This window comes from Mchenga conophoros, linkage group LG5 (genome assembly GCF_057382185.1).
Source record: "Mchenga conophoros isolate Kocher_MC1m ecotype Shallow Benthic linkage group LG5, M_conophoros_male_GT1.1, whole genome shotgun sequence".
In the NCBI taxonomy this organism is placed as follows: domain Eukaryota; kingdom Metazoa; phylum Chordata; class Actinopteri; order Cichliformes; family Cichlidae; genus Mchenga; species Mchenga conophoros.
The window spans coordinates 35,636,500-35,650,604 of NC_140530.1; the positions used below are offsets into that span (position 1 = coordinate 35,636,500).

Genomic DNA, 14,105 nt, shown 5'->3' on the forward strand with positions numbered 1-14,105 from the left:
TCCCTGAACGTCTTGATTTTCTGATAATATCTGACCCTCCCACTGTGACAAAGTAATTCCATCCTTTTCTTCAGCACTTTCCTGCCTCTTTCTCTCTTGTTTTTTGTTATCTGTGGCAGTAACTTGTTGTTACTGCCACACTCACTAATTAGCTCTGATGGAGCAAACTGCAGCTGCTGACAGCCGTCTGATTGGAGAATGGTTTTCATGGAAAATTCTCTTTCCTCTCCACCCTGTAATCACACCCAGCTTTACAAGCAAAATACTTTGTGACCCTCTGCCTTTGTCCAGGAAACAAACCCACACAATGGCTGAGAAGTCAGGATGAATGTGTATGAAGTTGCTTAGATTTGTACTCTAGGATAGCCTAACAAAATACTATATAGATTTCACAAATGGGTACTTACTTATTTATGGTTTTGTTGTCATTCTTGAATGATTAAGATGCTGAAATGTTATTTTACAAACCATCATATTTTTTTGTATTTTCCTTACTACTTTTTCCCCCCCAAGGTTTTAGATCAGGCCTTTAAAGTCATATTTCAAAATTGGGGGTTAACTGTTTTCCACAAGGGTGACCACTTGTTTGGGTAAGGAGGGGATAGTGGTGAGCTGCACATATTTTATTGTTCTGTTGTTGTGTCTTCCATCGGTCCATCCATTCATTCTCTTCCTCTATGTGCAGTACCCACAATCCCACACTGAAATTCAAATCCTGAAAATACTGGGCTATTGAATATTTCCTAAAACCTGAACCAAATCTAATCTTGTCCTACTCCTCCTTTCCTTCCCTCCCTTTTCCTCTGTCTCTCTCTCTCCATACAGTGTTGCATAGACAACTATGAGGAGATGGTGAAGCTCTTGTTGGACCGAGGAGCCAGTGTTAACGCTCAGGACAACGAACTGTGGACGCCGCTGCATGCTGCTGCTACCTGTGGCCACGCAGGACTTGTTAAGATACTCATCGCACAGTAAGTCATAAAGATATGATACATCATGATTTCCTGCAGCACAGCCCTTATCTTGTCTGAGATAAAGACCAGCACCACGAAAGTCTAAATATGTTCTTATGAAATCTAATATTTAACTCATTATGCTTCAGGAAAATTGAGTAATGGCACTGCCTTAGGCTGTAAAAGGTCATGTATGCAGTGAGGAATACAGGGAGTGCAGAATTATTAGGCAAATGAGTATTTTGTCCACATCATCCTCTTCATGCATGTTGTCTTACTCCAAGCTGTATAGGCTCGAAAGCCTACTACCAATTAAGCATATTAGGTGATGTGCATCTCTGTAATGAGAAGGGGTGTGGTCTAATGACATCAACACCCTATATCAGGTGTGCATAATTATTAGGCAACGTCCTTTCGTTTGGAAAAATGGGTCAAAAGAAGGACTTGACAGGCTCAGAAAAGTCAAAAATAGTGAGATATCTTGCAGAGGGATGCAGCAGTCTCAAAATTGAAAAGCTTCTGAAGCGTGATCATCGAACAATCAAGCGTTTCATTCAAAATAGTCAACAGGGTCGCAAGAAGCGTGTGGAAAAACCAAGGCGCAAAATAACTGCCCATGAACTGTGAAAAGTCAAGCGTGCAGCTGCCAAGATGCCACTTGCCACCAGTTTGGCCATATTTCAGAGCTGCAACATCACTGGAGTGCCCAAAAGCACAAGGTGTGCAATACTCAGAGACATGGCCAAGGTAAGAAAGGCTGAAAGACGACCACCACTGAACAAGACACACAAGCTGAAACGTCAAGACTGGGCCAAGAAATATCTCAAGATTGGTTTTTCTAAGGTTTTATGGACTGATGAAATGAGAGTGAGTCTTGATGGGCCAGATGGATGGGCCCGTGGCTGGATTGGTAAAGGGCAGAGAGCTCCAGTCCGACTCAGACGCCAGCAAGGTGGAGGTGGAGTACTGGTTTGGGCTGGTATCATCAAAGATGAGCTTGTGGGGCCTTTTCGGGTTGAGGATGGAGTCAAGCTCAACTCCCAGTCCTACTGCCAGTTTCTGGAAGACACCTTCTTCAAGCAGTGGTACAGGAAGAAGTCTGCATCCTTCAAGAAAAACATGATTTTCATGCAGGACAATGCTCCATCACACGCGTCCAAGTACTCCACAGCGTGGCTGGCAAGAAAGGGTATAAAAGAAGAAAAACTAATGACATGGCCTCCTTGTTCACCTGATCTGAACCCCATTGAGAACCTGTGGTCCATCATCAAATGTGAGATTTACAAGGAGGGAAAACAGTACACCTCTCTGAACAGTGTCTGGGAGGCTGTGGTTGCTGCTGCATGCAATGTTGATGGTGAACAGATCAAAACACTGACAGAATCCATGGATGGCAGGCTTTTGAGTGTCCTTGCAAAGAAAGGTGGCTATATTGGTCGCTGATTTGTTTTTGTTTTGTTTTTGAATGTCAGAAATGTATATTTGTGAATGTGGAGATGTTATATTGGTTTCACTGGTAAAAATAAATCATTGAAATGGGTATATATTTGTTTTTTATTAAGTTGCCTAATAATTATGCACAGTAATAGTCACCTGCACACACAGATATCCCCCTAAAATAGCTAAAACTAAAAACAAACTAAAAACTACTTCCAAAAACATTCAGCTTTGATATTAATGAGTTTTTTGGGTTCATTGAGAACATGGTTGTTGTTCAATAATAAAATTATTCCTCAAAAATACAACTTGCCTAATAATTCTGCACTCCCTGTAGTAGCTCTGTAACAATATGACATCAGGTTTTTGCTGGATTCAGCTCAACATGTCAGTTCTGGGTAAATATTGAGATCAGCACGTCACAGCATTAAAACAACAAAAATAAACAAACCGAACAGTTGCAGTTCGAGACTGAATGCATCAAAATGTAGTTAATTTGTTAACTATTAGTCATAAAGTTTAAAAGACGTGCTTCATTTCTACTAAACTTCACTTGCATTATTGCAGTTCATGAGAAGAGGCTTACAGTTATGATATAGTGACAAGATATAAAGATTTCTGTGAACATCAGATGTATGAATAGCTCTACAGGCCACAGAATAAACAATACAATTTGATTTTGTGGTGGGTCTGTTATGCTTTCCCATATTATTGTTCATTTTGTTGTGATAGTGGGCTCATACTAAGGGACAGATTTTCCCGATGAGGCTTGAAACGCTGTTTCTAACTTTTTTTTGGGTGCTCCTGGATCTGTATGATGTTATAAAGAGAGGATTTTAATATGGAAGCCCCTCCCACCTGCTTTTCAGCTCTTCTGTTTGTAAAGGACAGCCAATCAGAAGACCTGGCTTAAAGAGCCCCAAGCTAAAAAGTTTGCTAAGGGGCCAGTATAAGATAAATCATGGTTATTTTAAACCATAATGAATCCACTTTAGGTTGAAAGTTTAAATTGACCAGCAGTATAATGAATGGCTGTGATGGTTTCCCAGGCAAAAACATGTGCTTACGTGATACTCTAAACTTAATAGCATGGCATGTTGTTGCCATGCTGTCAAATATACAGATATAACTGCAGCTACTGTCCCCAATGAGCCACAGACGCAGTTTGAGGAACCTGATTTTTTCTTGTCCAGACAGATTAGGTTTTTCTGTTCCAAAATCAACAGAAGCAACAATTAATGCTAATGCACCTAACAGCTGTGACAAATTATACAAAAAAAGAGTGAAAAACATCGTGGAAATGACACTATCCTCTACTAAAAATCAGTGTTATAATGATATTTGAAGATAAAGCAAACCCACTGAAGGTCAGTAAAGGATAATACTGAATTATTTCCAGCCGCAGGATGTGTAGTGGTTTAATAATGACAGAGACTGAATTATTATCCAACTTTGATATGCAGATGTTGTTAATAATTCAGTAACACTGACCCAAATTCCCATAGGGAAAAATGTCCTTGTTACTGTCTTTGACTGGATGCAAATACGTGTAAGAAGTATAGATGACTCATGAGTTCACACATTGTGGACATGTTTAATTAGGATTTAATTAGACTGAGTTTATTAAGCTTTAATTGCATCCTAATGAAGCAATAACAGCGACACATGTACACACAAAGAGACAAAACAGGCAAATTAACATACTGCACGTGTACACATTGGTATTGTTTCTGCTTGTTAACATGACGGGTTGAACTGCAGCCTGTATGCAGAGACTTACACACACACAAACACACTGCTGCCATCTGTTGACGTGCAGGACTCGTCAAAGCGACCGTGCTGTGACATGGATGAAGTTAAAAACTGCTGAATGAGGCAGTGTCATTTGTTCTGGGCTGAAAGACGTTAATTAGCTTCTTCAGTTAGTGCTGTGCAATGCACATTTGTTTTGTCATCCCCATCCAAGACTTTGAGTTATAGATTGTTAGTTTTCAGCATCTTTGTGTGTTACAGTAGGTCGGGACATGAAAACAGGGCGGCGTTACCCTGATGACTCAAGTTGTTTTGGTTATTTTTAAACTTTTGAGGATCACAGATGGTGCTATGAAATGTAATATATTGAACACTTTTTCTCATTGAGTCGTTAGCCCTGCATATTGTACATTCGGAGCATTTATTAACTCTGATTGGATTTGTTGAAATATTCATCCGCTCATTTCCCACAGTGGCGCAGATCTGCTGGCAGTCAACTCCGATGGGAACATGCCCTACGACCTGTGTGAAGATGATCCCACGCTGGACATCATTGAGACGGCCATGGCCAACAGAGGTAGAGAATAAATGCTTAAAGGGGAAGTTACTGACAGGAAGGTTAGACAGATGATAAAATCTTTTAGTAAGTTTAGAATCAGATTCAGTCTGTCTGCAGACTGTCAGACTGATAATTGAGAGAAGATTACATAGTTATGCGCAGGAGTAATGATGTTACACAAAGTACGTTTATGTTGGGATTATTTCAATTAAATGTAACTTTAACTTTACCAGCACATGTGAGTTTTTTTGTAAAACATTTCCTTTTTCTTTTTAGACTCCCAGTGAACAAGATATTTCCAGGAAAAACAACATTCACTTAGTTCAACCCGTTCATTTCCTTCCCTGGTTACATCTGTTCATTCCTAGTCGACAACTGTGTATTTTGCCAAAACACCAGGAGACTTACCAGAAGAGGCTAGCTTGCTAACTCAGCCTCAGCTTCTTAGACTTATTGAAAACACAGCCTACCGCTACCTTACTTTAAAGCTTATGTTAGAAAAGTTAAAAGTTGTATCCAGTCTAAAAATCATTGTCTGGACAGCAAAGTTCATGTATTGCTGTATAGATCTGCTATTTTAGTCTGAATAAAACTGTGACAGGTTATGTGTGGACGTTTAATCAGCTTTCTTGTACTTTAACACTTGGACTGTGTTGTTACTTTTTGTTACTTTTTTAAGTGTGACTGCTATAAAAAGCAGTCGTTTAAGAGCCCAGGTCTAGCAAAAATTAGAGATGAGAAGGAAGGAAGATGCAAATCTTATTTTAACCTTTGCGGCTTGCAGCTTTTGGCAGTCTTAACGGTCATAAGAACAGATTGCTGAAGAAGATGGCATCAGAGTTGTGACCTGATATCACACGTAGTGTCAGGCACAGTTTTATGATTGACACTGTGAGGAGCTGAAAGTATTCACAGTTCTCTCTCTCTGTGCCAGCGGGGTGCAGATTAGGATACTGTATATTCATGCTGTGTCACTGTAAACAGCTGCAGACGCCACAGTTTGTCTCTGCGACATGAGTGAAAGAGAGTTCAAGGAGATCAGCGCTGACATAACTGCACATCAGTGATGAAGGAGGGGGAAACTCGTGCTGTTTGCATTTTTGTTTGTTTGTGCGGTGTGAAGAAAGACGCGTACAAAAGCTGTCGAAGCAACAGACAAATTTATTTACACTGGAGTAAAATCAAGCCTCTTAACACGAGCTGCTCTCAGTGTTTTGTTGTTGTTTTCTGGTAAATGGTTACATCCTCAAGCTGGCATGTGTTCTCACGGCTGGGAACAAAACAACAAAAACGAGCAGCAGGCGGTTTTCACTGTACTATTGTAGAACTGGCTGCTAAACTGTGGCTCATTTCAAATATCATTTTGCAAAATGCAATTAAAAAGATTGCAAAAAAATTTAATTAATTGCTTTCTGATTACAACATAGTTTAATGGTGTTGCCTTTGGGCCATAGACTAAAACAAAGACGTCACACAGACCTCCAGTTGTATTAGTAGTTATTAACCAGGAAACTGGGTACAGTTGGGTTTTTGGCTAACCCTAGTTATGGCTTTCTAGCTTGGTTAGTGTTACTAAGTCCTAACCACTTATGTCTGGTTAGCAAAGCTGGTGTGCCAGTATTATACACTTTCAAGGCCAGTCAGCATCCCCTGGCAACCCCTGGTTTGCTGGGAAAAATGTGGCAAGTGGTTGTGTCAGTTTGGTGGATACATGTTGTCATACCAAAAAGCTCCTGTTGCTTATTACAAGGTTTGCATAGAAGAGTTTCACTTGTCTGCAAACAAGTGTGATGCAAACCAAAACAGAGACTTTTTGCCTTCAAAGTAAAACTGGTGCTTTACCTTTGCATCCAAAACATATTTCAAAAAGTCCTACTTTTACTTTGAAGGTGAACAGTCCCCAGTTAGATTGCGTTGCGCTTTTCACAGTTTCACTGTCACTTGTCTTCCATGCAAACTACAGGCCACCATGGCAATATCTTAGTGACCAGAGCAATTAGTGCAGCCTACCTATTTGCAAGCAATTTCACGTAGCATCTGCTTGTCATGGGCAGTCATTGACTTAGTCCAGGGGTGCCCAATCCCGGTCCTCGAGAGCTACTATCCTGCAGCTTTTAGATGCATCCCTACTCCAACACAGCTGAATCAAATGGTTTGATCTCTTCAGCATGCCATCATGTTTGGCAAAGGCCTGATAACAAGCCATTCATTTGATTCAGGTGTGTGGGAACAAGGATGCATCTAAAAGCTGCAGGACGGTAGCTCTCGAGGACCGGGATTGGGCACCCCTGACTTAGTCAGACCCTAGGTATGTGTGGCTAGTCTTAACTAACTATGGTTGTGTTAAAACCAAACTCAGCCAATGAAAAGACTGAACTGTGATTTTTGGGGCCAGCATGACACGACTGTTGACTGAACTGCAGTTTTTTTTCTGCTTCTGCATTGATTTTGTTTTTATGGAAGATGCTGTTTGCTTTGGACAGAACAAACTTTCTGTTTTTCCTGTACAGAAGCAGTCTAGCAGGCTGTAGCTTCATACTTACTTTATTAAAATGAGTGAGTGTGCAGCACAGTTTCCTTCTAAGTATTAAAGTGTATTCTTTGCCTCCCAGATCGTACACACATATTAATCTTTCTAACATTTTGTTAACACTGTTAACGTCACCTCCACTTTAGCGATTCAACAAACATCTTTAAAAAAGACAAACTCAGTAGTACATGAATCATATCTAATCCTTCTTTTCGAGTCTCATACAGACACATTCGACGTGTTTCAGGGCAGCGTGCTGCCTCACAAAAGTCATTGCTTATTCATATGCTCACACCTCTTTGTTTACCAGTACGAGGCTGTTGGTTGGTGCGCTTCTCAAGTGGTATCAAAAACAAAAAAGTAAAGAAAAGGTGAAACTTTCCTAAGTTGGTTAAGGTGCCCTTCAGCACACTGCTAAATGCCAAATGCATGTGTGGAGCTGGTGTGAGTAAGCAGGAGACTGTAGATGCAGGGTGCCGGAGGAGAGCATCAGGGGTGCTCAGTCATATTTCCCTGGTTAACGAAAGCTCGAGAAGCCTGGTTATTGCACTCGTAAACAAGTTTGCAGTTAATAATTTTGATCTTTTTAACAGTACAAACAGGACACATGAAGCCACATTGTGTGGATGCGAGGCATTATTGAAAATGCACAGAGACAGAGAGCGGAGGCTCTCAGAGGGAAAACAGACACTTGAAAATGAGGTTCTCAGCTTACAATAGGATCTCTCAAGCTGCAGAAAGCAGATAGCGGTACAGTAGGTGAGAAGAATGATTATTAAGCTGATTAAAAGGAGCGTGGTGCTGCTAATTGCTCCCGTAATGTTCTCAGCACTGTACTGCTGGATAAGACTTCTCTCCCCTGAGACACTGCAGGGATGGGAACACACAGTCAGCCTCTCTCCCCACACACACACACACACACACACACACACACACACACACACACACGCGCACACACACACACGCACAGCACTTGATATGCAGCATCGACGGATTCAGTGCTTCCTTGATCCTTCCCCGGAGAGCCCAGTTCATCTGTGATGAGCTGCAGAGATAAGGAGCGGATCTGTGTATCTGGGTAAAATAGAGTGGGGCATGACACCTTTAATGCCTTTTTTTAATGCCCAGTCAAATCCACACATGCAATAAAGAAGGGAAGATGGTAACACTTTGTGCATATTTTGAATATCGTTGGCCTGTTCTGCATCGCTATTTGAAAGGAAAAAGTCTCACGATTCCAGTGCAGCAGCAGTCATAGTTCGTTGGACAAGCCCCTGCTCTGTTTCTTCTGTTCAGGTGTTAAATTCAAATGATCCGGAAAAGTGTTCCAACACCTTCAGTTATTGAGTAATGAAATCTGATTGGCAGGTTAATGCATACTACTATTCAATGTGCTGAAGCCTGGCACTGCTTCCGGTGAGGGCCTGGAGGTACCTGCTCAGTAATAAGAAGATAATGACATCCCATAGCCTGCTTACACCTTCCAGACGTCCCTTTTCCCTTCTCATCCCTGTGATGCGTTCATGGTGCATACGTAAAGGTGCAGTTGCAGTACTTAAGAGACAAAAGTTCCAGACCACTTCAAATACAACTTTTCATACAGCTCAAAACGTAACACCAAACATACAGACTGTTCACAAAATATATCTGAGCTAAATGTAAAGTTGCTCCTTCCCAAGGAGAGAAAAAACCCCACTTTAATTGCAGCACTAAAAGAGAGAAAGGAGAGGAAGACTGTTATGTTTAAAAGAAGCATTGCTGAATAAGGCTACGTTCACACTGCAGGTCTTAATGCTCAAATCCGATTTTTTTGTCTGCTCGTTCACACTACAAATAAAATGCGACAGCAAACGCACTCTAGTGTGAACGCTCAAAGCGGCGCATGCGCAAAAGAAGACGTCACACACAACGCGCTCTGTTTAGACCCAGAGCAAACAATATTGTTTGACTGATGGCCCTTAATATAAAGACTTCGGACTTCACGTTTCCCAATTTTTGCTTTAAGTTATTTTGTTATTTACATAATAATGTGAATAACCTAATAATGATCCTTATTGCTGTTTTAGAGAGGAGCGGTGCTTCATAGGATAGTTGCAGATTTCTGTCAGAATCTGCAGATTATGCAGTACAAAGAAAATGTTCACGTTTCTCCAACGTTGTCTTCCCAACAGTTTCACTGACATCTATACTGGATGGCCAGGAAGCGTTCACGATGTCTTCTCCGGCGCTGATAATTGGCGTCTGTCTTGTGTCAGTGACGTAAAAGACGGATTTAATGCGACATGACCGTCGCATTAAAACAGCAGTCGCTTTCTAAAACATCGGATATGTATCAGATTCAGTACCACATAGGAAAGTGACCCAGATTGGATTTGAAAATATCGGATTTGTAACGTTTACACTGTCATACCATGATCGGATATGGGTCGTATAGGGTCAAAAAAAATCGGATTTGATGCGCTTTCGCCTGCAGTGTGAACGTAGCCTTAGTGAATGTCCTCATTTCTTTTAGTTTTTAAATCAGATATAGTCTAAGTATACTTAGACTATATCTGATTATACCTAGTATACTAATTATACATATAAGTATTAGTGTAATACTGTAAATATACTAATTTTGTGTTATTAAAAGGTGTGTGGAAATACCAAGCCGTTAGTGCAGGTCAGCTGGTTAGTTTGCATGTCTTTTATCCCGTCTTTCTTCTCTCACCCCAACCAGTCACAGCAGATGGCCCCGCCCCTCCCTGAGCCTGGTTCTGCTGGAGGTTTCTTCCTGTTAAAAGGGAGTTTTTCCTTCCCACTGTCGCCAAAGTGCTTGCTCATAGGGGTTCATATGACTGTTGGGTTTTTCTCTGTATGTATTATTGTAGGGTCTACCTTACAATATAGAGCACCTTGAGGCGACTGATGTTGTGATTTGGCGCTGTATAAATAAAACTGAATTGAATTGAATTATGCAGTATTGGGATAAAAATTTATAGTGATGGACTGTTGGAGTGGGTACTAGGGTACTGTTACTGGGTGACGTCAAACCTAGCAGGAATTTATATTTATGATAATGATGCTGATTAGACTTACTCACTGAATTATTCATTTTATACTAGTTTTATAGTTTCTAGGGGTTGGAAATCAGCCATGTAGCATGCATAACATCTGCTTATATCATGTGGAATTCATTTGGCCAAATCCACAAAGAGCAGTGAATAAGAAAAAAGACTGGAGCTAAAAAAAAATCATTATGTGGCTTATTTCTAAAAACCTATTTCCAAGTAATTAATTCTTCACAAGATTAAGAATAAGTACATTTTCATAATGTAAGTAAAAACAGATACAAGTGGCCTTAAGTGCAGTGTAGACAGCTTTAGCCAGCTGTGCAGCCATCACAGCAGTCACTGTCTTTATTACTGTACTATTGCAGGAAACTGCTATAGGATTGCCATACCAGATATCTGCCATGGTAGCATGGTTACCCTTTACTAGGAATTGCAGACATTTCAGTTTAAGACAGGCTCCTTTCTGCTTAACACTGCAGTTAGGAGCTGTTTAAACAAGTAGCCCCTAAGACAGAAAGGACATTCTGTTGCCTTATGTGCAAAAATATAACTGCTTGTGTATACTTGAATGACATCATGTCCTCATGTACTGTATGTTTATACAAGCCTGCTACATCCACACACACACACATACAAACATTGAACACCTGATCAATGGTTCTGGGTGAATATTTGACCAGATCTTTTGTCCAACCGCTATGAACTGTTTGGTTAGGTTTTTCACTGCGCCCGATGTTCTTGTCTGTTCTCATTTATATTGTTTACTTAGTTAAATACAACTTTATAACTCAACAGGGTATTTGAAGCACCTGAAACTAATGTAGTCACATTTACTGCCAGTTATGTACGTTTCCTGAAAAGGCTAAAAACAGGGGGAACAATCCTTTGTTTGAGGGTGAGGAATATTTTCTAGATTTGACATCCTCTAATCCTTCTGGGAGTTTTTTTTTCAGGCTGTGGCGCATCACTGCAGCAAAATCAAAATATGAAAGAGGTAGAATTTGTGACACGAGTATCTGAGAGAAACAACAGAAAACACAGAAGAAAACATTTGCTGGAGGCATGGATTAAATCGACTAAAGGGGCTGTCATTTCCTTGATCCGTGAGCCTTTAAAACCCCTCCAGGTGACTCTGATTGCAAATTCAATTCACCCTTTTAACTCCCTTCATCACGACTGTTAACCTTCACATGCGTGGACACCTGCTAAAACAAAAGAGCGACATTGCAGTAGGAGTTGTGGATGACTGACTGCCATTGCCTTCAGCTTTATGTGACAAATTTATTACTGAGAAAGGTCACAGGGCTGAAATCCTAACAAAGGAAAATGTGCAGTCAAATGTGACCTGACTGCTTCTACAATTTATTTCAAGTTAGAATGATCAGATCCAGGGGAGTGTCCTCTGTAAACAGCATTTTAAGGATGAATGAGAATTCAATTTCCCTTTTTTTTTTTTTTTTTTTTTTTTTTTTTTTTTTTTTTTTTGTTAAATTAGGGCAGGGTGTTTACTTTGGTTGTGTAGATATTTTGACCCTGTGCTCCAGATCTCTTCTGAGGTTAATTCACATATTTTGATAGTTACACTGCAAGAATACAAGAGACAGTCTTGACTGACACCTCTTTCAATTAACGCTGAATGTTACTGAGCCGAAGGAGGATAACTTCTTTGCTGAAGTGTGGCAGTCTCAGTATTTAGCCCTGCCTGGCAGCAGGAAGATGGATTAAACGAGGAATTTAGAGGGGAAGTGACATCCAGAAACACCTGGGCCAAACCGTCTTTGCAAACAAACCTCTTTGCCAGGACATGGAAGGACAGCCAGCATGAGAATAAACTACTCTGCTACCTGCAGAAAATGGTCACTTTATACTTTCAGATGCTCAAGTCCAAATGTTTGCAGCTCTGCACTGATTTTCAGTAAATAAATGCATTTTAAAAAATTTTATGTGAAGATTAAATTCACCTTCAACACTAGCATTAGTTTTTTTTTTTTATTACAAATACCATTTATTTAAAATATTATCAAACTAAGATAACAAAAAGCAGTTATTTCTGCTTTGCTTCCAACCTACTGTGGAAACTGTTGCTGGCAGAAAACATCCTCCTTAGATAAAAAGAAGACGTTACAGTTTAAAGAAGGCTTTACTAACTTTTTACATTTATTTTCAGCTACGTGTCTCAGAGGTATCATACCCAAGTGGGTTTCGCCTCACATCAAAAACTGTCCATTTCAGGCTGCAGTTATATATTAAAAGTGTCAGGACCAAACTCCCCTGCGATTAACTCTGGCTGCTCTGCCTGCATGTTTGACTGACAGGCATCACCCAGGAGATGATCAACGAGACACGAGCGTCGACGGAGAGGAAGATGATAGGAGACATTCAGGAACTGCTGAGTCAAGGAGAAAAGGTCAACCAGCAGGACTCTCAGGGAGCTACTCTGGTAAGTTTATCTGCTTTGATTTTCTTCTAAAAATCTCAACTAAACTCAGTTTAAAACGGCATCACTGAAGTTCTTGCTGCTTTAATATTGTAAACATTTAATTCCTTTTATGTGGAACAGAATGCGCTCGCTTAAAATGATAAAATTGGTTGCATGTACTGCATAAATACACTTAGATTAATGTAAAATGTGATGTAAAGTGGCAGATTTATGTGCTCAGGTTACTCAGTGATGGTGCACTAATTTGGCAAAGCTAAGCTCTGTGTGTGGTGTTAATAGGCAGCTAATGCAGCTGCCTTTCTGTAGCTTCTCCACAATACATTGTCTGAGATATAATTGACTGTGGCTTTAAATTAGCTACAAGAGTTTTGTTACTGCGGGTAGCTTTTGTTAGAGTAGTCTGCCATAGATGAGGGTAGAAATTGTCTTGAGAGGTTAAAATCTTCACTGTGATATCATCTGGACGACAGCCACTGCTTTTGCTCTTCAGACAAAATGTTTTTATATTATTAAAAAAGGGAAAGCAGATATTAAGATTGCTACATTCAAAGATTAGGAAAGATTAGCAGGGTGGACATATGCATGCATTGCAGCCATGCAGTTAGTGTGTTGCCATATCACTGCTTTAATTGTCTGTACGCTCTGGAGGCTTCTTCCATTGGTGAATCACCCGGAGGTTTCTAATATTGGGGTTTAAGCCTTTTCTTGCTATTTTTGTTGGGTTATCTAAGCAAACAAATCTTGGTGCAATAAAGAGGAAATGATTTTAATATTATTTCCTGGGCTGAAGCCATTTTTTCCATGTAAGCTTGTTAAAGTGGTCCTATTGTGCTCATTTGTGGCTCCATATTTCTACCCTTGGATTCTGCAAGAGTAGTTTTGGATGATACACATTTATAAAATTCTGATTCATCTTACACTGGGACTTGGTGCAGCGCCTCAGTTTATCCACTGTCTGAGGAAAGAAAAACGATGTTGTAGCACACTTTAAAGCAACTTTCTTCTGTTCAGATGTTTGCTTCCCTCTCATCTTCCCCTCCTTTCTTCTGTTTCTCATATAAACAGAAGATCTGCATAGCAAATGAGCAGATGAATAGACTGCAAAGCAAGTTCAACATGCCAAGCTGGCTTGACAAAACCCAAACCCTCAGTCGGGATCAACTTTCTCTGTTAACCCAAGCTGCTTCCTTCTTCAGAATCCGTGCAGGCTCACGGAAAAGTTGGTGTTTACACATCATTTCACTCTTCAGAGCTAAATGGCTCAAGTGAGCATTATCTACTCTAATCAGAAATATTATCAGATGAACAGAAGATGGAGAGCTATAAAGAACATAAAAAATATATCAGTAAAATGCAACCGTGTTGCTGCAAAGAAGACGAG

The 14,105-nt window shown here is 40.2% G+C and overlaps 1 protein-coding gene across 4 annotated transcripts in view; it reads left to right on the top strand.

Annotated features, from left to right (window-relative positions):
* Positions 1-14,105, top strand: part of ppp1r16b (protein phosphatase 1, regulatory subunit 16B) — a 94,076-nt gene that overhangs the window by 68,458 nt on the left and 11,513 nt on the right. For all 4 annotated transcript variants that reach the window (XM_085275136.1, XM_085275139.1, XM_085275138.1 and 1 more), the window contains exons 4-6: positions 826-971; positions 4,616-4,719; positions 12,600-12,724. In XM_085275136.1, coding sequence (XP_085131262.1) covers positions 826-971; positions 4,616-4,719; positions 12,600-12,724 — 375 coding nt within the window. The remainder of the gene's footprint in view (positions 1-825; positions 972-4,615; positions 4,720-12,599; positions 12,725-14,105) is intronic.